The sequence below is a fragment of the Podarcis gaigeae genome (assembly GCF_964106915.1).
Source record: "Podarcis gaigeae genome assembly, chromosome: 1".
In the NCBI taxonomy this organism is placed as follows: domain Eukaryota; kingdom Metazoa; phylum Chordata; class Lepidosauria; order Squamata; family Lacertidae; genus Podarcis; species Podarcis gaigeae.
Window position 1 is genome coordinate 10,931,578 of NC_139678.1, and position 26,702 is coordinate 10,958,279.

The 26,702-nt window shown below is 46.9% G+C and overlaps 1 protein-coding gene across 2 annotated transcripts in view; it reads left to right on the forward strand.

The window, feature by feature from the left end:
• The first annotated feature begins 2,318 nt into the window (after positions 1-2,318).
• Positions 2,319-26,702, forward strand: part of MTHFD1 (methylenetetrahydrofolate dehydrogenase, cyclohydrolase and formyltetrahydrofolate synthetase 1) — a 75,769-nt gene continuing 51,385 nt past the window's right edge. For both annotated transcript variants that reach the window (XR_014562536.1, XM_083732569.1), the window contains exons 1-8: positions 2,319-2,629; positions 12,745-12,829; positions 13,530-13,589; positions 14,757-14,810; positions 15,508-15,644; positions 17,295-17,395; positions 18,600-18,736; positions 19,474-19,585. Coding sequence is in view for 1 of the 2 variants with exons in the window: in XM_083732569.1 (XP_083588695.1) it covers positions 2,589-2,629; positions 12,745-12,829; positions 13,530-13,589; positions 14,757-14,810; positions 15,508-15,644; positions 17,295-17,395; positions 18,600-18,736; positions 19,474-19,585 (727 nt within the window). In the remaining variant the exon portion in view is untranslated. The remainder of the gene's footprint in view (positions 2,630-12,744; positions 12,830-13,529; positions 13,590-14,756; positions 14,811-15,507; positions 15,645-17,294; positions 17,396-18,599; positions 18,737-19,473; positions 19,586-26,702) is intronic.

The window sequence follows — 26,702 nt, forward strand, 5'->3', positions numbered from 1 at the left end:
TTTGAAGAAAGATTGATGGCCGAACTACAGTTACGGTACATTAAGCACACTGTTTGTTTGTTTGTTTGTTTGTTTGTAAATTTTATTTATGATTTTCGGGTTTTATACATTTCGATAATTTTACAGTTCAAATCATGACTTATTTCCCCCTTTCTGCAGTTCCTTAAATTTATTTAAAATATATTCTGAATAGCCAAATTAACTTAATTTGTTCATTTATTCATCTACTTTATATATTCTTATGAAACTGCAGGTTATTACAATAATCCTGCCAATGTTCTTATCGGTTTACAATTTATCTGTAAAACCATTCAATAAACCATTTCTATTTTTTATAAAAAGTTTGTTATCTTGATTTCTTATTTTTCCGGTAAGTTTTGCCATTTCTGCATATTCCGTAAGTTTTTGTATCCATTCTTCCTTTGCTGGGTCTTCTGCTTCTTTCCATTTTGGGGGCAAGTAACACTCTTGCCGCTGTAGTAGCATACATGAATAAGTTTCTAAACAGTTTAGGTAGCTCTGTCCCTATAATTCCCAAATGAAAAATTCCTGGTTTTTGGGTTTTTACAAAAAAGTACAGTCATACCTCAGGTTACAGAAGCTTCAGGTTGTGCATTCTCAGGTTGTGCACTGCGCTGAACCCAGAAACACTAAATCACGCTTTGCGCATGCACAGAAGCCCCAAATGGTGTCACATGCGTGCACAGACATGGTGCTGTGGGTTGCGAACATGCCTCCTGCACGGATCACGTTCGCAACCTGATTGTCCACTGTAATGTGCTTAGTTCAGTTTGCCCCACAGATGCCAGGGCAACTAATTCTTTTCTGGGGCCACCGTTGCACCCCACAGGTCTCATCGTCTGGGCAGCCCAGGACCTCCAGACACACTGCCCAGGTTTGTGTCCAGGAGAGGTCACTTCCATACACTTTTACTTCACCCCCGGAGGCGCACTCCATGGTCTCTAGGACGGATGCCAACATACTATTTGAAGAGACACAGTTTTCCCACAACTAAACTAGCTTGTGGCTTTTGGGGGGCAGATGGGAGCCGAAATAAAAATGCCTTAACTGTCCCAGCGCTGAGACGGCAGCCTGAGTTTTGAAGGGGAGCCCCTGGAACGTCCCCATAGGGGCAAAGCAGGATTTACTCCCCAGCACAGTAAAAGCGCACAAAATCAGAGCTGGGTGAGCCTGCAGCAGTGATGGGGTCCGACACATAGCTGTCAACCATCCCTTATTTGGCGGGAAACTCCCTTATCCCTTATTGCTGTCCCTTATTGATGATGTCCCTTAAATTTCCCAGGTTTCATGCTCGCCCGGCTCAGGAGGAAAGCAGCAGCTCGGGGTCCTCTGCCGCGAGAGAGAACGTGCACATAAGCTGCCGCGTCTTCGTCTCTCCCTTTCCCCCCTCAGGGGTGGGTCGTGAGGAGACAGGTGGCGGTGGCTGAAGAGGCGGCCTGAGGGAGGAGGAAGAGGAGGGGATGGGGAGGGACGCAGAAGGGCGGTGCTTCAGCGGACATGGCAGTGCCACAACCGCCTCATGTCGGGCTCGCGGGCATCGTGGGCAAGAGTCTCTCTCCTTCCCTCTCTCTCGGGCGGGGAAGGGCCGATGGAACTCCTGGCGCCAGGATGACGGCAGCCCCGACGTGCTGCTTAGCATCCCCTCCAACCAGTGCAGCATCTTAATGTAGTGATTTCCCCCTCTGCATCCCTTTCATAACTCTATTTTTATAAATCATTTGTCCATCCATAGTTCAAATTTTTACTGCAAGTTTTCTGTCAATCCTACCAATGTATGTAACTCTTTACAATAGCTTTTCAACTAAATTATAAACTTTCCCCATTCTTTATTAAAGAGGTCTTCTTCCTGGTTTCTAATTCTGCCTGTAAGCTTTGCTATCTCGACGTCATTCATCAGTTTTGTCTGCCACTCTTCTTTGGTTGGAGTTGTAGACACTTAGGATCTTCTAGTCCAACCCTCTGCAAAACACAGTCAGTGGCAGCCCAAGCAGCATGGCTCCATCAGTGGCGGGTTTCTGTATAAACTAAGCCAAAATCTCTTATTTTGGCTGCTGATCTCTTATTTTTGAGGCTGCTGGCCCCTTATTTTCAAATCTGTAAGTTGACAGCTACGGTCCGACACAACCACACTTCTTTCCACCCTGTGACCTCTCTTCCACCAGATCGAAAGGCAGCGAGGGATCCCCACCGGCCCCACCTACTCAGGAGGAGGCGGAGGGAGGCGGTTGCACTCCCTCGGGGGAACCGACGCACCTTGGATCGCGCACAAAGGGGCGGATCGGGGGCCTGGAGGGGGCGGGCGCGCCGGAGGAAGAGGCGGCCAGTCGCGTTGGAGATCCGCTGGCTCCCTCCTCCTCCGCCTGCCTCCGCCCCTGGCGCGGGCGGGGATCGGCCGGGGTCGACCGGCCTGAGCTTGCGGGGAGGGAAAGAGGAAAAAGTTTCGCGGCCACGTGGGTGTCCCGTGCAGAGGGGCGGGGAGGGCGAGACGGGCCTCCTCTTTTGACCCCTCGGCAGGCACCATCGGGGCTTCACTGAGCGCAGGAGCTGCATTCGCCCGGGGTGTCGCCATGCCTCCCGCCGAGATCATCAGCGGCAAGGCCGTTTCCGAGTAGGTCGCCGCCGCCGCCCCCTCGGGGCTTTGGGGAGGGCCGGGGTTTGCGCGCGGGGAGGCGGGCAGGAAGGAGACGCGTGTATGCATCGCTCTCGGGGCCTGCTAGGGCGCACCTGGACTCGGGGCTGTAAGGGGGGGCGTGTTTTGCGCCCCACTTCTCCCAGAGGGCCAGAACCCCCTTAGGATGAAGGATTCCGGGTTTGCTGCGCGTCCCAGCGCACATCCAGACAGGAGTCGCTCGCCCGCGTGGAGTTCCGCGGGACTTGCGCGCCACTTGGCGTAGATTTCACCAGCTTCATGGAATTGTAGAGTTGGAAGGGACCACGGAGATCAGCTGCTCTTTGTCCCATGGGGGACTCGAACCCACGACCGTCAGATTAAGAGTCTCGTGCTTGGAGGGAGGGAGCCCTCCCACGCAGACTCCCCCAAAGCCACGTGCCGTTTCCCTTCGCTTCCATCCAACTTATTGGTTGTTGCATGAAGTTGCCGTTCGTTTTAACTTCTTTCTTCTTCTTTTTTGAAATCGCCCGCCTTCCTCCCATCGCCTGGAGGCCAAAGGAGGGTCCTATGCCCGGTTCCCAGGTGGTCTCCCATCCAGGCAGGGCCAGACTCGGCACTGCTGAGCCTCTGCAAGGTGGTGGCGTCATAGGGCTGCAAATCGAACCCGAGACCGGCCTTTTCCTCCAGGGCAGGGCTAGCTGCCCGGTGGCTCTCTCCAGCTGCTCCAGCTCTCCAGCAACTCAGATCAGCCCCAGCCAGCATGGCCAGTCGTCAGGGATAGATCAGTCGCTAGAGCATAGAACCAAAGAATTGTCGAGTTGGAAGGGACCCTGAGGGTCATCCAGTCCAACCCCCTGCAACGCAGAAATATGCAGCTGCCCCATGCAGGAATTGAACCTGCAACCTTGGCATTATCAGCACCATGCTCTGACCAACTGAGCTATGAGGCTCTTTAATTTCAGGGTCATTGGTTCAAGCAAGAGATTTCTGCATTGTAGGGGGTTAGACTAGATGACCGTCGTGGTCCCTTCCAACCCTACAATTCTATGATTTTACCCCTGCACCCTGAGGGTTGCATTCCATTCTGGGCAACGTTTTATTTTTTACTATTATCATTATATATTTATTTACTTGCAAGGAAGGTGGCGTACAAACAAAAATAAGAACTGCTAAAAACTTAAGTGCAGGGACAACAATCAAAATTTAAACTATATGCATAGATAAAATACCTTAAAAGCATACGGATAACTGCAAAAGCAGCACGGCAACAGCCCTTTCTTTAAAAGCAGTCTGTTCCCAGCAGCCCATTGGAACGTGAAGGTGGGAGGACAGCAAGGAGGGAGCGAGTCGAGCTTCTCGAGGGAGGGAGTTTGGGAGCTACCACCACCGAGAAGGCCCTGTCCTGCAACCCCCACCAAGAATGCCCGTGAGGGTGGTGGGACGGAGATAATAGATCAAAGCCAGCATTTTGAACGATGCCCAGATATAGATTGGTACCCGGCGGAGCTGTCGTACAAAGGGAGCCATTATGCTCCCTGGAGCCTTTGGAGAGCCATGCCTCAGTGCTGTGCAAGGAGGAAGGCAAAAGTGGCCAGAGCAGCGAATGCGAATGCTGCCTTTCTACAGCAGGAGAGCTTCTCAGCATGTGCTCCTGCACCCTGTCTCTGTTCTCCATCTACACAAAAAAGTAGTACAGTAGACGCTTGGGTTGTGAATGTGATCTGTGCGGGAGGCACGTTCACAACCCGCAGCGCTGTGTCTGCGGGTTGCGATTCGGCATTTCTGCGCACGCGCAAAGCGCGGTTTAGCATGCGCAAGCGCTCAAACTCGGAAGTAACCCATTCCAGTACTTCCCGGTTTGGCACGGACACAACCCAAAAACGCACAACCTGTGTGTGTAACCCGAGGTATGACTGTATTATCAGACTTGGAGAGGACACATTCCAGCCTGGCAGAAATACTGGGAGAGGACCAGGGAGGAGGGCTGTGGCCTGCAGAGATTTCCAAGGGAATTGTCTCCTGTCTCCCTTTATTGCTCTGCTGGCTTAATATTAACCCAGCAGCTGGTCCGCGACTGATTAACATTTGATTCCTTGATCCTGAAATCATATGTGTGTGTCTTAAACTATGTCGTCTTTTGAAACCTTTGCTTTTAAAGCTCACTTTTTTCCAGGGGCCTGGCTGAAGAAGCTGCTTTTAGTTTGATTCCTCTGTCATTGTACCTGCATGCTGCACAAAACAAAACAAAAAACCTCACCTGTTAGATTTCTGCCTGCGCCCAGGAGGCTTGTTAGACCTCTTTGCAGCATGAGAGTATAAGCTTTCTCCCTTGTTCCGCCCGTGTGAGGTTTTCTGCTTCTGCAAAAGACTGCTCCCTTCCTCTCCTCTCCCCAAGCTGCCCCAGAGGGTTGGGGAAAGCCTTGAAATGTTTGTGCTGTTGAAATGCTGGCGTCAGTGTTATATTGCATTCCACCATGAGTGTTGCCATAGTCCCACAGCCTCTTTTCTGAAGCTCATCACTACCCTTGAGTGCAGGGGTGCATTGGAGCTGAAAATTATGCAAACCATGGGATGCTGTCTTCAGTCCAAGCCAGCATGACCAGTGGTCAGGGGTGATGGGAACTGTAGTCCTGCAAGGCCGCAGGTTCCCAGTCCTTTATATATGTGCTCAGCTCCCATCATCCCTGACCATTGGCAATTTATTGATTTGTGAATTGGACATATACGTCCCTAGGCAATTTGCAGGCAGGGAGCTGTAATTTAGTTTAAGGGTGCTGGGAATTATAGTTCAGCGAGAGGTAAACTACAGTTCCCATGATTATAATGGGGCAAGTCATTGGCTTTAAATGTATAGCGTGTATGCAACCAGAGCTGATGGCTGGGCGATGTGGACTGCTTTAATTTAGTGGCGCTGCTTTCATTACTGCTGCTGAATCCATACAGGTTGACCTTCATATGTCAATTTTGCATTGGAAGCAGATAATTGGCCTCTGATCCAGCTGCCTTTCCCTTCTCTCCCCCCACCCCCAGCTCACCACCCAATTGCACAATTTTAACACAGCGCTGGAAGTCGAAAGACAAGGGAGCCAGCAAAGAAAACAGCTTCAGGCAAGAGCACTGCACTACAGGATCTGGGCCTGCATGAAATTTAACCAGGGAGCCTTTGTAGTTTCATCTGGTTGAACTTGCAAGCCTGTGGAATGCCTTAGCCCTTTATTTGTGAAATTCCTGCAGCAACATATGCCCTTTCCCCCTTTTCGGGTTCTTGGAACGCTCACACAAATGTGTCTTCCAAGCGATTCCCATAGATAACCATAGAGGTGTGTTTCTTTCCAGCAAATTTTTATACTTCTCCCAGACTCTATACAAAGTCTTCCTGATAATGTGGTTTGTAAAACTCATATAATTTTTAGCTTTCCCATACCAAAGACAAGCATGTCTGCCAAATTTTATGTCATGACCTTCTAGATCTAAAATGTCTGCATTTCCCAATACGATCCATTATTTTAACCAGCACAAGCAGGCTGCCTCATAATACAATTGCAGGGCAAAGCCTCCTCTTTCTTTTAAATCTATCAAAATTTTATGTTTAGTTCATGACTTTCCCCCCCTGCCAGGTAAATTTAGAGAGATTTTTTTCCCGTTATTTGAGGCAACTTAATATTTATTTATTACTGTTCCCCATTTTACAGAAGGGGAAATTCTGTTTACAACTGCTCAATCCAGATTATTCTTTGAAATGACCTACAACTTGAGAACAGCTTTGAATCTGTGTTTTCTGTTGAAGCAGGGCTCTAGGCTGCCTTGGGCTCTCTGCGGTTGGGGATACCATTCATACAACACTTCAATTTACACTAGAAGACAAAAGGGACCTTTTTGTTTGGCGGTGGTGGTAGTTTACTTGACAAAAGGCCACATTGCACATTACATTTTTCCTGCATAGCAATCCGATCATTATACCAACCTGGTACTCTCCAGATAGTGTTAGAAACTCAGTTATATAATAACCTTGGTGCCAAATGGCTCCTCAAACCAAGGTTACGGTTGCTAAAATGGAATGTCTAATTTTCCTGACTGTGGTTTATTCTAAGTTAAACGTCTGCCTAGTTCAGATGACAACTTTGAGCTAGATTAAGAACTTAATTAAATAGAAAAGTCACTTGATCCAGGGACAGCCCACATATATACTGGCCTTTTTCAACCTCTTTTTCTTAACGGTGACACAGAGCATTCATGACGTCAGAATATTCTTCACAACTGTGAGCAGGGCAGTGGGGTGGGCTAAGTGGAAGACAAGCGACAACAATTAACTACAACGTTGTTCACCTCTCTTGTTCAGGCTGCACAGGAAAAGCGTTTTGGTTCCTGAAATCCATTCTGATTCTGCAGATAAAATATAATGGGTAGAATTCTTCAGGGTGTGTTACTAGTGTGTGAACACAGTCCAAGGATCCCTAGGCTTGCACCTCCAGATTTTGGAGGTATCAGGTGCTGTCCTAGCACCCTGGCACCCGCACTTGGTCACAAGTGGTCAGTAGCTAGGTGCTAAATGTGAATTTCGAAAACAGCCTCCAGATGTTCTGGACTACAACTCCTGGCTGGGGCTGATGGAAATTGCAGTCCCAAACATTTGGAGGACACCAAGTTGATGACGTCTGCAGAAGCGTAAAACCAAGAAGTAAATGTTGCAGCAAATGCTGTTGCTACATGGATTGTGCCACAATAAATCTGTATGTCTTTTTCAGTTGCCACAAAGTTATTTAATATCTAGATATATACAGTGGTGCCTCGGGTTACAGACGCTTCAGGTTACAGACTCCGCTAACCCAGAAATAGTACCTCAGGTTAAGAACTTTGCTTCAGGATGAGAACAGAAATTGCACGGTGGTGGCGGCAGGAGGCTAAAGTGGTGTCTCAGGTTAAGAATAGTTTCAGGTTAAGAACGGACCTCCAGAATGAATTAAGTACGTAACCAGAGGTGCCAATGTACATTGCTGTAGGGATGCGAGTGACGCTGTGGGTTAAACCACCACTTGGGCTTGCCGGCCGAAAGGTTGGCGGTTCGAATCCCCGCGACAGGGTGAGTGCCCGTTGCTCTGTCCCAGCTCCTGCCAACCTAGCAGTTCGAAAGCATGCCAGTTCAAGTAGATAAACAGGTACCGCTCCGGCAGGAAGGTAAACGGCGTTTCCATGCGCTGCTCTGGTTTCGCCAGAAGCAGCTTAGTCATGCTGGCCACATGACCCAGAAAAACTGTTTGCAGAAGCGGACAAATGCCGGCTCCCTCGGCCTGTAAAGCGAGATGAGCGCCACAACCACAGAGTCATTCACGGCTGGACTTAATTGTCAGGGGTCCCTTGACCTTTATACATTGCTGTATCTGATCACACGTTATCTTGCTGAGATGTGGGACAGACCAAAGAAAGTACTTTGCTCCCACAATTGTTTACTATCACATTTACGTCCGTCCTTTTCTCTGGGTGGTGTGCATTGTGGCCCCGCTCCATTTTACCCTCACAACAACCCTGTGAGGCTGGTTAGAATGAGACGCTGTGACAGAACCATGGGTGAGCGTCATGTACTGAGGGCCACCAACTTGGACGTCTTTAAAAGACAATCAGACACTATGGCTATGTTCCTGTACAAAATCTAACCTTCATATTTGTAGCCCCACCCACTTTTGCCCCGTCCCCGCCCACCTCAGAAGGTCACCAAGACTTAAATGCGGCCCTCACTAGAACAAAAGTTTCCCACGCATGTATTAGGGCAAAATATGAAAAACAATAGGCTTTATTTATAGGGGCACCTGTAGGGATGCGGGTGGTGCTGTGGGTTAAACCACAGAGCCTAGGACTTGCTGATCAGAAGGTCGGTGGTTCGAATCCCCGCGATGGGGTGAGCTCCCGTTGCTCGGACCCTGCTCCTGCCAACCTAGCAGTTCGAAAGCATGCCAAAGTGCAAGTAGATAAATAGGTACCGCTCCGGCGGGAAGGTAAACGGCGTTTCCGTGCGCTGCTCTGGTTCGCCAGAAGCGGCTTACTCATGCTGGCCACATGACCTGGAAGCTGTACGCCGGCTCCCTCGGCCAATAAAGCGAGATGAGCGCCGCAACCCCAGAGTCGGCCATGACTGGACCTAATGGTCAGGGGTCCCTTTACCTTTAGGGGCACCTGTAATCTCTTGTACTGGGACTTCAGCCCTCGCTTCCTGTCCCTAGCATTGCAGCCGAGGGAGATATTTGAGTGGGTTTTGGTGAAATATTAACTAGCTGACATTTAGAACAGATTGTCCTTTATGGCTCATCACAGAATCTGCCAACTCTAAAAATTGTGAAACAAAAGTTAGCAGGGAAGGTGCTAACCGCTGACAAATTCACATGTTATATTTTTGCCGATTCATAGAACTGTACAGTTGGAAGGAGTCCCTGGCGGTTATTCTTCTAATTTATTTATGGAATTTATATACCGCCCTATACCTGGGGGGCCTCAGGGCGGTTCGCAGAATAAAATCAAGATATAAAACCACAAAATACATAATAAAAATAAAAACAACAACCCAGTAGGCGCCCCCCCCCAAAAAAACCCCCCACACATTTTAAAAGGGCATGTGATGTAAATCAGATCAACCAAAAGCCTGGGTTGAAAGAATGTTTTTGCCTGGTGCCTAAAGGTGTATAATGAAGGTGTCAGGTGAATGCCCTTTGGGAGAGTCCAACACTGCCATCCAGGAATCTCAATTAGTTCATCCATGGCAGATGGCCATCCAACCTCTGCTTAAAAACCCCCAAGGAAGGAGAGTTCACAACCTCCCAAGGGAGGTTTTGCAGGCAAAGTAAGATCTTAAGAGACAACTCCAGGAGACACTACTGTGCTAGCTGGACCAATGGTCTCACTTTGTATAATGATAATATAATAAATTTTTATTTATACCCTGCCCTCTCCAGCCAGAGCTGGGCTCAGGGCTGCTAACACCAGTAAAATTACAATAAAAACATAATGGGGGGGGCACACCAATTTTAAAATACAGGTTAAAATACAATTTAAAATGCAGCCCCATTTTAATAGTAGCCCATAGATCTAAACCATAAGGAGAGGGAAACATAAGGGTCAGACTGAGTCCAAACCAAAGGCCAGGCGGAACAGCTCTGTCTTGCAGGCCCTGTGGAAAGATGTCAAGTCCCGCAGGGCCCTAGTCTCTTGTGACAGAGCGTTCCACCAAGTCGGGGCCAGTACTGAAAAGGCCCTGGCCCTAGTTGAGAAAACATCCTTTGTCAGTGGTCCCTGGTGGTGGCAATGTTTTAGGTGGTGCTGGCAGCTGACTCTAGCCACCCTTTTAATTTCCCACAATGCCCCAGATTGGGATTATTATGGGATATTTAAAGGGTGGCAAGATCCACCCATCTGGTGCTTTTTAGAGTGCTGGACTAGCAAAGAAATTAAGGGTGGGGATTGGGTGTGAATCTGCGGTGGTTCTCCTAATCTGCCCAGCGATGCCAAATGTTAGTGCCAGATCTGCGTAGCACACTGGTTTCCTCTAGGTAGAAGTAATAATTTGCTTAGGTGTGAGTATTAACTTCTTTGCAGCCAGAACCAGATTTTTATCCAAAAGAAGAAGAAAAAGAAAGCAAGTATCAAATACACGCCTAGAATCTAGGCCTCCCCCCCCCCCCCAATCCCTGGAAATTGCTGGTGGACTTATTATCCATTCTCATAATTCTGGGTTCTGCAGATTTTCCCTTGTGCATTCTTACAAGTGCATTGTCAAAACCTACATAATGAATAAATGGGTTATGTCAGCCTTTGCCGACCTGCTGCTCTCCAGATGTCAAAACTAGTTCCCAACATCTGGAGGGTGCCACGATGGGCAAAGTAAGAAGCAGAAAGCTATAAAATCAAAGCAAAACACTTTTAAACAGAGGTCAGTAGTTGAAGATCTGCATACCTTGTCAAATATTATGAATATCTACAGGCTAAAAATGGGACTTACTGTTTGCTCTTTAATTAAAACCCTTTTTTTATTTACAAAAGCAGTTTCTGTTACCTGCAGCTGCGCCCAGTGCTCAGTAGATGGCATTGCAATGCGAGTATTATTATTCCCGCAAACCGGCGTGGTGCAGTGCGCCTCAAGAGTGACTGTAATAGCAACTGGCGGATCCATTTGATTTTGTTTTCACTGGGGTTCTTATTTTTAAATCCTATTATTTTTAAATGCACAATGAATGTGCCTGACTTAATCTTTTTAGCTTGTGCCTGAACAGCAGTTGGAGACCAGCTATATCATGAACAAGAGGCAGCTACTTATCCATGAGATCGTACATATAGTACAGATGAGAATGAATTGTGGTTTCTTTGTGTTGGCGTAGCTCATTGTCTTTGCTTTTCTGTTCCTAAATCGGGTGGCGTGAGAGCCAGCATGGTCTAATCTGAGAGCCAGTGTAGTATTTTGGTTAGGGTGTCTGACTAGGAACCGGGGAGAGACCACGGTTCGAGTCCCCACTTAGCCCATCACTGCCTCTCAGCCTGACCTACCTCACAGGGTTGCTGTGGGAATTACACAAAGGGGAGAACCATGTATGCCACCCTGAGTTCCTTGGAGGAAAAGGCGGGATGCAATCAGTAATAATAATAATTTATTATTTATACCCCGCCCACCTGGCTGAGTTTCCCCAGCCACACTGGGCGGCTCCCAATCAAATGTTAAAAACAATACAGCATTAAATATTAAAAACTTCCCTAAACAGGGCTGCCTTCAGATGTTTTTTAAAGATAGGATAGCTGTTATTCCTTCACATCTGAAGGGAGGGTGTTTCACAGGGCGGGCGCCACTACCAAGAAGGCCCTCTGTCTGGTTCCCTGTAACCTCACTTCTCGCAATGAGGGAACCACCAGAAGGCCCTTGGTGCTGGACCTCAGTGTCCAGGTATAACGATGGGGGTGGAGACGCTTCTTCAGGTATACTGGACTGAGGCCATTTAGGGCTTTAAAGGTCAGCACCAACACTTTGAAATGTGCTCGGAAACGTACTGGGAGCCAATGCAGAGTAACAAATGGCGTTTATGCACATGTTTCCTGTGAAAATGCATGGATTTCCTTGCTGCCTCTTGAAAACTGCTTTACAGTGGTACCTCGGGTTAAGAACTTAATTCGTTCCAGAGCTCCGTTCTTAACCTGAAACTGTTCTTAACCTGAGGTACCACTTTAGCTAATGGGGCCTCCCGCTGCTGCCGCCATGCGATTTCTGTTCTCATCCTGAAGCAAAGTTCTTAACCCGAGGTACTATTTCTGGCTTAGTGGAATCTGTAACCTGAAGCGTCTGTAACCCGAGGTACCACTGACTCTGTGATTGGACCTTGGCATCTTGGAATCCATAGCTCAGTGACAGAGCATCTGCTTTGCATACAGAAGGTTGTGAGTTCAGTCCCCAGCATCTCCCCAGACAGCTGCTGCCAGTCAGTGTGGACACTACAGTGGTACCTCAGGTTACATACGCTTCAGGTTACAGACTCGGCTAACCCAGAAATATTACCTCAGGTTAAGAACTTTGCTTCAGGTTAAGAACAGAAATCGTTCAGCGGCAGCAGGAGGCCCTATTAGCTAAAGTGGTGCTTCAGGTTAAGAACAGTTTCAGGTTAAGTACGGACCTCCGGAACGAATTAAGTTCTTAACCCAAGGTACCACTGTACTGAGCTAGGTGGACCAAAGGTCTGATTCGGTGTAAGGCAGCTCCCTGGGTTCTTACAGTTTTGCTTTGTCACAATTTCTCGCTCCACCTTCATGCATTATGGCCGCCTTCCCCAACCTGGTGCCTCCCAGGACTATATCTCCCATCACCCTGACCAGGCTGGCTGGGGCTGATGGGAGTTGTAGTCCACAACATGTAGGGAAAATTTCCTCTATGGGCAAAGGTAGAAAAGTAGTAGTCAGGAGTACCCAATTTCTCACTTCCGCGATGAATAATGTGGGAACATAGGTTCCAAGATTAAGTCTTCCAGAAAGTTCCAAGTTGCTTTGAACCCTGGCACATCTGTTTGGAACTCTACTTCTCCTAGTTTTTCCTGCTGCTGGATTTCTGACCGGTGCCTTCCTTTTCTCCCTCCTATCTCTTCCTTTTCTAGGCAAGTGAGGCAGAGGCTCAAGAGCCAAGTGGCAGAAATGAAGGAGAGAGTCCCAGGCTTCAGACCAGGCCTTGCAATTCTACAGGTTAGCGGCTGTATCTACAATTTTGAGATTTGTTTTCATCTAAAGCAGATGCTCACGGGGTCAGACGTTACGGCGTCCTTCACCCACTTGGATGTCCTCCAGATATTTTGGACAGAATTTCCTGCAAAAACAGTTTTTCTGTATTATATATATATATATATATCAAAATCTGAAACTTTGGCATTGGCCTGTCTGGAACGGTGTAATCCGTGGCCACTTTGTGTCTTGAAATAATGCTTATTATCTGCGAAGCAGTCTTTGGGAGGAGGAAATTAAAATTTACAGGGGATGAGGAAAGGCTTAACCCTTTCCCCCATTTGCTACTGCCCATTTCAGTGGAATTTCAGTGACCGAAGAGGAACGTAAGGAAGCAGACGGTTCTTGTGTAATGTGGGATTTGGTATGGAGGCCTATTATTGGAGGGTGGGGTTGCCCCAAACTGGGAGGTCTGCTAATTTTGTGTGAAGTTCCCGCCTCCATACCAATAGGACCCTTAAAGGAAGGTCCTATTATCCTCTGGATGAGCTTGGGGGGCGAGGAGACACCCTGTCAGTGGTTACACAATTGGGGGGGGATGAGAAACTTTTCTTTCATTGACTTCCTTGAGCTAAGTTATCTTGGGAACCGAACCAAAAATAAGTCAAACCAATAAATTGCCTTCTATTTGTGATTTATTTTTTTTCTCTTCCTCCTTCTAAAGGTTGGTGATCGGGATGATTCAAATCTCTACATTAGCATGAAACTCAAGGCTGCTGCCGAGGTAATATTACCCACGCCAAATAGCGTAGGGTTCTCTGGAGTGTTTCATTCCCCCTTTTCACTTTGGTGTTGATTAATAATAATAATAATAATAAATTATTATTATTATTATTATTATTATTATTATTATTATTACTATTATTAATACCCCGCCCATCTGGCTGAGTTTCCCCAGCCACTCTGGGCGGCTCCCATTCAAGTGTTAAAAACAGTACAGCATTAAATATTAAAAGCTTCCCTGAACAGGGCTGCCTTCAGATGTCTTTTAAAGATAGGATAGCTGCTTATTTCCTTCACATCTGAGAAAGGCTGTGAGGCACAGTGGGTATAGCCTGGTGGACCACATCAGAGCCCAGGAAACAGTGACTCGGGGAGAGCACCTGGGTATTGCTTCAGCGCCATGTGTAGCCATGGTCGTTCTGCACTCCTCTCGCCATTCCTGGCTGTGGCAGCGGCGCATGGAAAAGATGCAACGTTCTAGGAGGAACGTTGTGATGGGCAACAGGACCGCCAGTCTGCATGTGGGGAGTGAGTTTGAAACATCGGACGCTGCCATGTGCTGGGCCAGACCATTGCTCCATCCAGCTTAGTGTTATCCTCACTGACTGACAGCAATGGCAGATGCTCTTGTCACTGAGCTACATCCCTTCCCAGAACATTATGGTCTGCCACCGATCTGTGGTCGTTGCCCTGATTCCCAGCTGCTCCAAATAAGCGCCTCCATGGAAAGTCACAGTGAGAAAGAAAGAAAGAAAGAAAGAAAGAAAGAAGGACAAAATGTTCTGAATATTATTTCTGTTTATATCCCAAGATATAAACAAGAAGAGGGCAAGGTGGAGACATGCTGTTGCCGCCGCACACTGCCTTGTTGATGGTGGACAGCTAAATCACAGCGTGAGAAGATGGTGCATGTCTCCTGGTTGCCTTGGCAACGTGTTTTCCTGCCCAGTGGGCAAACACTTTCCCTCTCTGGAAAAGTTGCCCAGAGCAAGGTCCCTTTCTGTGCATGTGGCGGGGAGAAGAAGGGAGCCAAAGGTTTCGGCTCAGTTCTGCCATCTCTTTCCTGAGCCTTCCAGAATGAGAAAATTACTTGGCTGCTTTTCATCTAATCACATCACAATTCATAGAGTCTAATGATTTCTATTTTGTTCTCCGTCTTATTTTCCAGATTGGGATCAATGCCAACCACATCAAGCTGCCAAGCACTGCAACAGAAGCCGAGGTAACCCCCCTTTTGCTTTACGAATCTCTCTGTGGTTTCACAGGGAGTTCCTGTTGCATTTGCCGGATCACGGTTTCTTCTGAAAGTGCCTCATCGATTCCTAAATCTGCTTCCTGAGATCTTTTTCAGTTGGAGGTCCCTGGGATTGAACCTGTGACCTTACTGTCATCTGCTATTGTGCTATGAAGCTGCATGTTGGGAGGTTCAGGAGAGAGAACGATTCTATGAGATACAAAATTAAAGTGTTGGAATTAACCATCTTGTTGTCCAGATAGCTAATTTCTTCCTTTCATACAGAGGAGTTCTTTATAAACTCCCTCAGGGATGGAAGGGAGAGCGACCCTCAGACATCAGTGGATAATTCAAATATTTTAATGGACATAAGTGTGTTCATCCTCCTATGACCCCTCCCAAAACGCCCCCCAACAATACACATGTACAACATGGGGGGGGGGGACGGAGAGAGAAGGTTCAAAACAGCTCAATGAGGACTAGCATGATGGGTTAGCATGCTCAGTAGCCACAGAATGCTGACAGATGTGGGGAGCAGTGGGGAATAGAAGGAAGGGAGATAGAATGGCAGACTGGAACCCTGAACAGGAGAATGCTATGCTGCAACATTTTGTTGCAGAACGTCACCTGTTTCTAATTCTCTCCACCCCCACCCCCCATCCTGTTCCTGCTTTTAAACGAACAGGTGCTGAGATGCATTCACAATCTGAACGAGGACCCTGCTGTTCATGGGTTTATAGTACAATTGCCTTTGGATACCAACAAGCCCATCAACACGGAGAAAGTCACCAATTCTGTGGCACCTGAAAAGGATGTGGACGGGTAAGTTTGTGGAAGGGTCAAAGGTCTGCGGTAGAGCAGGTTCAATCCCTTGCAATTTCCAGGTAGAGATAGGAATGTCCTCTGTCTGGAATTCCAGAGAGGTGCCTGGAGATGAGACTGAAGTGAGAAGGTTTACTTTCTTCTTTGGCGACCCCTCCTAGCCAAGTAAGATTGTCTTCCATAAACACGGTTTTAAAGTGAGTCTGTAAGTGACTGTGGAGGCCAGTTCTGGATCTGCATGTCTTTCCACAGTGGGGATGTAGGTTTCCAGGTGGGAATTGATCACAGTGAGGGTTTTGCCAAGCATGCTGTCCTCTTAGCGCGTTTCTCCCTTTCGTCCTGAGTTTGAGTGTCTTCAAAACACATGACACCTTGGTAAAGGCTGTTCTCCAACTGGAGCGCCTGCAGGCAAGTGTTTCCCAGTTCTCAGTGTTTATACAGTGGTACCTCAGGTTAAGAACTTAATTCGTTCCGGAGGTCTGTTCTTAACCTGAAACTGTTCTTAACTTGAGGTACCACTTTAGCTAATGGGGCCTCACGCTGCTGCAGCACGATTTCTGTTCTCATCCTGAAGCAAAGTTCTTAACCTGAAGCACTATTTCTGGGTTAGCGAAGTCTGTAACCTGAAGCGTATGTAACCTGAAGCATCTGTAACCTTTGGTACCACTGTATACTACTATTTTTTTTTTTAAGATTTGCCTTGAGAGGGTCTTTGAACCTCTTTTGTTGACCCACCAGCATTACACATTCCATTTTTAAGTTCGGATTAGAGTCGTTGCTTTGGAAGACGATAATCAGGCATCCACATAACATGACCAGTCCAATGAAGTTGGTGTTGAAGAATCAATGCTTTGACACTGGTGCTTCTGAAGTGAGATCTTTGCTACTGAAATGAGAAGATTTCAGGCCTATATCACATGCATACCGTATATGGCAAAGGGATTTCATTTTTTTTTATATAATTTTTTTTATTAAAGGTTTTCTCAATACAACAAAAAAGGCGAACAAAATAACATAATTTTTTCAATATCCACATTTTCTTCACTTCTTTGGACTTCCTCACATCTCTCATTCCTGCGTTCTAAGTTTTTCGAACTTTACCCAGCAATTTATCACCTTGTTTCAATTATAATTTCCAATATTGTGTCCCTAATTTTAGATAGTTTTACCCAAACCTTAAAAGCTTAATTTTAGCATAATATTTATCCAAAATTTGTCTTTTCTTATATTTTCATTTGTCTTCATACTCCTTTTAACTATCTTAATGGTGCCATATTATTAATAATCTTACATCTTTCTTAACACTCATACAATTTACAGTATTTTTGTAAATAGTCCTTAAATTTCTTCCAGTCCTCCTCCACAGCCTCTTCTCCCAGGTCTCGGATTCTGCCATTTCAGCTAATTCCATATAGTCTATCAGTTGCATCTGCCATTCTTCCAGTGTATATGGCAAAGGGATTTCAGTCCAGAACCGGATGCTTGTACCTTCTGGAACAGATAACATTTGCGTCCCCCGTCCCCCATTTATTTCCAGAGGAGGTTGCGCTTCAGTTTGCCCCAGACCTAGAATGAGGGAATAGAATTCCAGCCAGCTTTTTCCTTCCTCAGAGACCGCTGACCACTGCTGCTTTGTTCTCACCTTTTCAGCTTGAGCAGTATTAATGCAGGGAAGCTCTCGCGTGGCGATCTCGGAGACTGTTTCATCCCCTGTACGCCAAAAGGATGCATGGAGCTCATCAGGCAGACAGGTGAGCAAGGAAAAGCTATGTGGCCTCTTGCCTTGGTAAAGATGCTACTGTGAAAGAGGTCCAGGAAGAATGAAGGTCCTGTTGTGTTTTGCCGTGCTAGGGACAAAATATTAAGGAAAAGGGCTAAAATGTACAAGAACTAATGAGTGCTCGAAATCATCAGGAAAGGAAATGTATCTTCTACCACATGTGGTGAACTTGCAAAGAGGTAAAGGCTTTCTGGGAAATGGTATATAATGAGTTAAAGAAAATGTTTAAAAATACTTTTGTTAAAAAAACTGAAGCCTTTTTACTGGGTATAGTGGGTGAAGAGATACCGAGAGAAGATAAAAGACTCTATGTGTTCAACAACTGCGGCAAGAGTTATTTTAGCCAAAAAATGGAAATAACAAAAAGTACCAGCGAAAGAAGAGTTGCAGGTGAAGATGATGGACTTTGCAGAACTGGCAAAGCTGACAGGAAAAATCCAAAACCAGCGCAATCAAGTATTCCAAAGGGATTAGAGTAAATTTATACGATATCTGGAAAATTATTGTAAGCAATTAACGTCACTAGCAGGGCTGTTTGAAGACTTGTAATGAGAGATTTTCCGTCTTTCTATATTAATGTAAATTTTGAGCCATTCTGTAATGAGCGTAATTAGAATTGTAAAACGTATAAATTGCAATGATATAAAGGTTGATTTTGAAAGCCATGAGGCGAGAGGGAAGGAAGTCAATAGGCTCTAAAGAGCCAGGGCAGTATTGTGGATAATGATGATGTGAATGTATAATATTAAATGGAAAATAAATAAAAATTATATATACAGTGGTACCTCAGGTTAAGTACTTAATTTGTTCCGGAGGTCCGTTCTTAACCTGAAGCACCACTTTAGCTAATGAGGCCTCCTGCTGCCGCCACGCCGCCGTAGCCTGATTTCTGTTCTTATCCTGAAGCAAAGTTCTTAACCTGAAGCACTATTTCTGGGTTAGTGGAGTCTGTAACCTGAAGCGTATGTAACCTGAAGTGTATGTAACCTGAGGTACCACTGTATATAAAAGATTAGGAGAAAGATGCCACCGTGACTGTGGGGAAGCAAAGTGGCTCAGCGGTATAGCTTCTGCTTTTTTCATGCAGTGGAATCCCACAAGCCCTAGAGGCTGAAATACGCCATTACCACGGCTCAGAATTCAGGCAAAACTAAGTTGTCAGTTCTGTGTTTCAGGTGTTCAGGTGGCTGGGAAAAGAGCCGTGGTGATTGGTCGCAGCAAGATAGTTGGCGCTCCGATGCACGACCTCCTGCTCTGGAATCACGCGACTGTGACGACATGCCACTCGAAGACTGCGTCCCTGGCTGAGGAGGTAAGGCTGGGAGGCGGGCGGGATATAAATAATAAATTATTGTTGTTATTATTTTTATTTATTATGGTGCTTAGAAGTACAAAGTTGCCTTGGTGATACTATCATGTGTCAATTGCAGTAGTCATTGTATCACCACCCTGTTCACTGTTTCCTTGTAGAAGTCAGCAGAGAGGATGCAGGGGACAAAGATAGGATTAGTTGGCTCTGCCCATTGTTGGCTCTGGCTCCACCTACTGTTGGCCTCCTGCATTACACCCTATTTCTTCTTCCTCTTCCTGTTCTTTTTGTTCTTCTAAATTTATTTATAGCTCACTCTCCCTCCCTGATGGGAACAGCTAAAACATGGGGGGGGGGGGTTTAAACAATATACACACACACATGTATGTATACACAAATACACACACACCCATACATAAAAATCTGTAACCACTATACAGATAATTGCAATAAAAATAGGACAGCGCCAGTCTGACTTCTCAAGTGGAAGGGAGTTCCAGAGTCTGGGAGCAGCCACCAAGAAGGCCCTCTCCTATGTCCCCATCAAGCATGGGGTCAAGAGGGAAGGGCCTTGCAGTCCTAATGGACTCTAGCCACCACTGGGTTCTTCTCCTCTCTTCTCCCTGTCTTTAAACATTTCTTTTAAAATAGAGTATTTGCTTTAAAGGGGTGGGGTAGTAGAGAGACTGAGCAAGAGGGAAGGGTGGTGGAGCATGGGTTGATGCAAGCTCTGTTTGCAGGTCAGCAAAGCGGATATCCTGGTGGTTGCTGCTGGCAAGGCAGAGATGGTGAAAGGAGATTGGATCAAACCTGGCGCGGTCGTGATTGACTGTGGAATCAACCACATACCAGGTAATTTTTTAAAAAAGCATTGCACTGTGTGAAATATGAGCAAGCCAGGGCTGAACTGATTTTACCCTTGCTGGTACCTTTCCCGGGAAAATCAGAGACTTACTATGTCAGGTTCCTATTGGAAGACCAGACAAACACTAGAACATTAGCAGTGGCAAAGTTTTTATCAGTGGTTGCAAGAACCAATGATCCCAATCTTTAAGTCTGAACAAAATGCTTGTTTAACCTGGAGGTAGGCTGTCTGAATTGTGCATTGCTTTGTAACGATTTGTTGGGCCTCTGGACCGTAATAAAGATTGATTGACTGTATAAAAACCTTACATATTGATACTCATAAAACTATGCTGCAGGGAAAAAAATAAAAAAGCGGTTTCTGGAAAACAAAAACATGAGAAGAGTCTGCAGGATCAGGCCAACGTCCCGTCTAGTCTTACAGTGGCCAGCCAGATGTCTGTGGGAAACCAGCAAGAGCGCTCTCCCCTCCTGTGGTTTCCAGCAACTGATATAATAGAGTTGGAAGGGACCCTGGGGATCATCCAGTCCAACCCCGTGCAGTGCAGGAAGACGCATCTGTCCCTTACAGGGATTGAACCTGCAACCCTGGCGTTATCCGCACCGCACACTTACCAATTGAGCTATCCGCTATGGCCTCAAACTGTGGAGCCAGCGCACAGTAGCCATTGAGAGCCTTATCCTCCGTGGAGTTCGTCTAATCCTCCTTTAAAGAAATGCAATTTGGTGGTTATCGCTGCCTCTTACAGGAGCAAATTCCATATTTTTAAGTGCTATCATGATAACCTCTTACTCACCTTTCCTCTTAAAAGTCCCGAAGGTTGCGACCTTCCCTCACAGCCCCTTGATTCGAAACAAAATAAAAAAAATCCTTCCAGTAGCACCTTAGAGACCAACTAAGTTAATTATTGGTATGAGCTTTCGTGTGCATGCACACTTCTTCAGATACACTGAAACAGAACTCACCAGACCCTTATATATAGTGGGAGGGTGGGGAGGGGTATTACTCAGAAGGGTGGTGGGAGATGGGTGACTGGCTGATAGGTGTGGTAGACCTGTTGATGACTGTTAACGATTGCAATAGGTCTTACAGGAAAAAGCAATGGGTGAGATGGCTAAAAATAGCTTTATCATGTATAATGAGATAAGAATTCAGTGTCTCTATTCAGACCAGGTCTCTCCATGGTTTTAAGTAAGTTGCAATTCAGCAGCTTCTCTTTCCAGTCTATTTCTGAAATTCCTTTGTAGTAAAACAGCTACTTTGAGATCTTGTATAGAATGTCCTGGGAGATTGAGGTGTTCTCCTACTGGTTTCTCTGTCTTGTGAATCCTGATATCAGATTTATGTTGCATTTATCCTTTGGCGTAGGGTTTGGCCTGTTTGTCCAAAATAGAGAGCTGAAGGGCACTGAAAGCTCATAACAATAACAAACTTAGTTGGTCTCTAAGGTGCTACTGGAAGGATTTTTTTTTTTTCAACCACAGCAGACCAACATGGCCACCTACCTGTAACTATCCCCTTGATTGTTTTGGTTGCCCTATCCTGGACGTTTTTCCAACTCTGCAATATCCTTTCTGAAGTGAGGCAGCCAGAACCTTACACGGTATTCCAAATGCAGCTGTGTAATGGCATCAGGTGTTTTATTTTCCTTTCCTAACACTCCCTAGCGTGGATTTCACCAGTTTTCACAGCTGCTACCCTCTCAGAAAGCTGAGAAGTGACCGCTAAGTCTAGGAAAACTCCAAGGTCAGCGCAGCTTGGAGGGCAAGAGACTTCCTCTGTTGGGGAGGAAGGAGAAGGGAGCTGGGCAGGATCCTGGCAACCAGAAATTGGGAGATGGCATCCAAAGCCCGACATCATGCACCCTCCCCCATCCCTCCAATAACAAAGCAGTTTCCATACTCCATTGGGTTGACAAGCGACTTCAGCAAGCCGTCATTGTCACCATGTTAAATAAAATTATGGAGTCATAGGAGTGCTTTCTTTTTTTTTCTTTTTTTCGGAAAAAAACCCCACTTTCCATTAGATAATTGCAATAAATCACTTATAAAAACAGGCTTCATGGAAGCGCAGTTAAGTGGGAGGATAGCAACAGCCTGACAGGTGTGACTAATCCTCTTATTTAAGAACCTGAGAGTTAAATTCTTAAGCGGGGCGGGGGAGAGAAATGCAGCAAAGAAGTGTTTCTAAAGAAGCAATCTATGCCAGCCAGACTCTGGTTGATTAACTGAGTTCTTAGAGCTGTCAACGAAGAGCAGGGCAGAAAAATCTTGGTCTCTGCATCGTCCGCCGTTTTGCATCACTTCGCAGGCCAGGTATCTAGAGAAAGGGCTGCCCCCTTGCAAACTGGTCAGTGTACCTTCTAAACAAGGTGGGCTGAGATTTTCCAACATAGATGCCCCATGAGCAACCTTATTGCGCTTGTGGGCAAGAGCGGAGGAAAAACTGGGATGGAGCAATGGATTTGGTTCTCACTTGGCGCATTCCCTCCGTGCAAAATTCAGGGGTGCACACGCTCCTTTCTCCATCCCCTCCCAAACTACAAAGGCAAACCGTCACAGTCCAGAGACCTATCCCAGCGACACAAAGGGACTTGAGTGAAAGGTGGGTCCAGGGGGCTTCTTGTGGGGCAGGTGGGGAAGTTTGGAAGCTGCCTTTCCACCCGGTCAGACCATTGCTGCCTCTCGCTCAGTCTCATGTAGAGAGATGCTCTGGGGCCCAAGCTTTACGAATTACAGGAGGAACCAGTGTTTCTCAAACTTGGGTCGCCAGCTGTTGTTGGACTGCAGTTCCCAGCATCCCTGAAAAAGAAGAGGAGGAGTTTGGATTTGATATCCTGCTTTATCACTACCCTAAAGGTAAAGGGACCCCTGACCATTAGGCCCAGTCATGACGGACTCTGGGGTTGCGGCGCTCATCTCGCTTTATTGGCCGAGAGAGCCGGCGTACAGCTTCCGGGTCATGTGGCCAGCCTGACTAAGCTGCTTCTAGCGAACCAGAGCAGTGCACGGAAACGCCGTTTACCTTCCCACCAGAGTGGTACCTACCGTATTTTTCGCTCTATAACACGCACCTGACCATAACACGCACATCGTTTTTAGAGGAGGAAAACAAGGGAAAAAACATTCTGAATGAAACAGTGGATGTATAATTTTTGTGCTTCATGCTGTGGCCACAGACATGTGATCTGATGGTGAATTTGGGCTGACCCAATGCAAAAATCCTGAGAATCCCTGTGCATCCATGGTTTGTAACCACGTTTTTGCACCATTGCAGCCCCAGGCAACAGTGGGTGCGTGATTTTTGGGGGGCAGGCTGTAGCCATGGACATGCTATGTGCTCTGATGGTGAATTTGGGCTGACCCAATGCAAAGATCATGAGGATCCATGTGGATCCATGGTTTGTAACCACGTTTTTGCACCATTGCAGCCCCAGGCAACAGTGGGTATGTGATTGGGGGGGGGCAGGCTGTAGCCATGGACATGCTATGTGATCTGATGGTGAATTTGGGGTGACCCAATGCCAAAATCCTGAGAATTCCTGTGGATCCATGCTTTTTAACCACATTTTTGCACCATTGCAGCCCCAGGCAACAGTGGGTGCGTGATTTTGGGGGGGCAGGCTGTAGCCATGGACATGCTATGTGATCTGATGGTGAATTTGGGGTGACCCAATGCCAAAATCCTGAGAATCCCTGTGGATCCATGCTTTTTAACCACATTTTTGCACCATTGCAGCCCCAGGCAACAGTGGGTGCGTGATTTTGGGGGGGAGCAGGCTGTAGCCATGGACATGCTATGTGATCTGATGGTGAATTTGGGGTGACCCAATGCCAAAATCCTGAGAATCCCTGTGGATCCATGCTTTATAACCACATTTTTGCACCATTGCAGCCCCAGGCAACAGTGGGTGCGTGATTTTTTTGGTGCAGGCTGTAGCCATGGACATGCTATGTGATCTGATGGTGAATTTGGGGTGACCCAATGCCAAAATCCTGAGAATCCCTGTGGATCCATGCTTTTTAACCACATTTTTGCACCATTGCAGCCCCAGGCAACAGTGGGTGCGTGATTTTTGGGGGGCAGGCTGTAGCCATGGACATGCTATGTGATCTGATGGTGAATTTGGGGTGACCCAATGCAAAGATCCTGAGGATCCATGCTTTGTAACCACATTTTAAGTGGGGAGCGAAGGAAAAACAAAGAAGGGACATTAGAGGGGTGTGCAGAGAAGCAGCTGGCTAAGAATGCAGGAGAGGGATTTAACGGGAGGGAGGAAAGAAAGGCAAAAGTTTCCCCCCACCCAAGCCAGCCATCTCTCTCTCTCTCTCTCTCTCTCTCTCTCTCTCTCTCCCTCCCCCTCTCTCTCCCCCTCCCCCCTCTCTCTCTCCCTCCCCCTCCCCCCTCTCTCTCTCCCTTCCCCCCTCTCTCTCCCTCTCCCCCAGCAGCACCGGAGCTTGCCTGGAGGGGAGGGGCTTTCCCTGCTCTTTGTTCCGTTTCAGCAAACACAGCAACGAAACAGAGGAAGGTGGGCAGTAAGACCCTGAGGCAGAATGCAGGAAAACAACCGCTTCCTCTTTTCAGGTTTCGCTTCTCCGTGCAGCGTGCAGCGCCGCGATTTGATTTTTGCATGCTTTTTCGGCTCCAGGGACCACACATTCGCTCTATAACACGCACAGACATTTCCCCTTCCTTTTTAGAAGAAAAAAACTGTGTGTTATAGAAGGAAAAATACGGTATTTATCTACTTGCACTTTGACGTGCTTTCGAACTGCTAGGTTGGCAGGAGCAGGGACCAAGCAATGGGATCTCACCCCGTCATGGGGATTCGAACCACTGACCTTCTGATCGGCAAGTCCTAGGCTTTGTGGTTTAACCCACAGCGCCACCCACGTCCCTCACTACCCTAAGGAGTCTCAAAGCGGCCAACAATCTCCTTTCCATTCCTCCCCCACAACAAACACTCTGTGAGGTGAGTGGGGCTGAGAGACTTCAGAGAAATGTGACTAGCCCAAGATCACCCAGCAGCTGCACGTGGAGGAGCAGGGAATCGAACCCGGTTCACCAGATTACGAGTCTACCACTCTTAACCACTACACCACACTGGCTCTGACTGCTGATCCTTCTAGCAAGGGATGATGGGAGTTATAGTGCAACAACACCTGGTGACCCAAGTTTGAGAAATGCTGTGCAGTTCAACAGCACCTGGAGGCTGCATGTCTCTGAGTTGACTTATTTTGCGATCCAAGCCCAGCTTGGAAAGATTTTACACACACACACAGTTCAAGAGGGGTCCCACCTGGCTGGGGACCCTTCGGCGAGGGAGGCAAGTTGCTTTGTAGGGCGGGCAGGAAACTTTGCTTCTGTCTTTAACTTGCATTAGGATCCCAGCCTAGGATTCCCCTTTAGCATGGGCCTCTTTTTTTAAAGTGCCTCCACTTCCAATAGAACTATTTCACACAGGGATTTGTGAAGGAGATAGCCATCTTCACATATCTCGAGGGATGTCACACAGAGGATGGAGCAAGCTTGTTTTCTCCTGCCCTGGAGGGTAGGACTCGAACCAGTGGCTTCAAGAAAGGAGATTCCGACTAAACATCAGGAAGAACAGACTCCCATGAGAGCTTGTGGGCTCTCCTTCCTTGGAGGTTTTTAAGCAGAGGTTGGATGGGGCATTGCAGGCAGTGACGGATTTACGTATAAGCTAAACAAGCTATAGCTTAGGGCCCCACTCTCTTGGGGGCCCCCCAAAAAATTAAAGGAAAAAAACCTGGATGCATCTCAGTTCAACAATTGCTTTTATAAAATACATATTTTGTTATGTCAAATGGATGTAGATAGTGATCATAATCATAATAAATTTTATTTATACCCTGCTCTCCCTGACCAGAGCCAGGCTCAGGGTGGCTAACACTAGTAAAATTACAATAAAAACATAATGGGGGATGGGAGACAATTTAAAATGCAATTTAAAATGCAGCCTTATTTTAATAGTAGCTCATAGATCAAAACCATAAGGGGAAGGAAACATAAGGGTCAGACTGAGTCCAAACCAAAGGCCAGGCGGAACAGCTCTGTCTTGCAGGCCCTGCAGAATGATGTCAAGTCCCGCAGGGCCCTAGTCTCTTACGACAAAGCGTTCCACCAAGTCGGGGCCAGTACTGAAAAGGCCCTGGCCCTAGTTGAGACCAAACTAACCACCTTGTGACTTGGGACCTCCAAAATGTTGTCATTTGTGGACCTTAAGATCCTCTGCGGGGCATACCAGGAGAGGCGGTTCTGTAGGTATGAGGGTCCTAGGCCGCATAGGGCTTTAAAGGTTAAAACCAGCACCTTAAACCTGACCCTGTACTCCACCGGGAGCCAGTGCAGCTGGAAAAGCACTGGATTAATGTGTTCCCTATCAGGTCCATAAATTACCATATAGCATATATTCAACACAATAAACAGCGACAGTTTGTTGTTGACAAAGGACATCTGGACATATAAAGGGCCCCATTAACTTCAGTAGCTTAGGGCCTCCTCAAACCTCAATCTGGCCCTGGTTGCAGGGGGTTGGACTAGATGACCCTCAGGTCCCTTCTGTATATGATGCTGTATAGTCAACCTTTAATACAGGGTTGAGGAACCTCAAACCCTCTAGGCCTGGCCCCTGGGAGTCTCCCCAGGCCATGCACCGACCCTAGCCACACCGCTTGAATGCAGGGGAAGAGGCTGAGAGGAGGTAAAGTGGACAAGCGCAGACTTCTGCATGTGGGATATAATTCTCAGAGACATTGAGAGCATTTGCAGGCTTGGGAGCTGTCGGATGGAGGCTCCGTCTCTGCCCTGGACATCAGTTTGACGGCGGCTGCTATGGAGACACAGGCAGCTTTATCTGAAAGTTCAAAAGGGGAGGCAATAATTTAATGATCTTGAGAATAATTGCCCTTGTTCTCCGGGTTAATATCGAGGTAGGGATATAAAACAGGATCAAAGTCATATTTTTTTTAAAGGATATATTGAAATAGAATCTTATTGGATGACATGGGCTACATGGAGCTGGTATCGAATTATGCATGAAGCTTAAAATTCTTTATTTTTGAAATGTGGGTATAATTACAT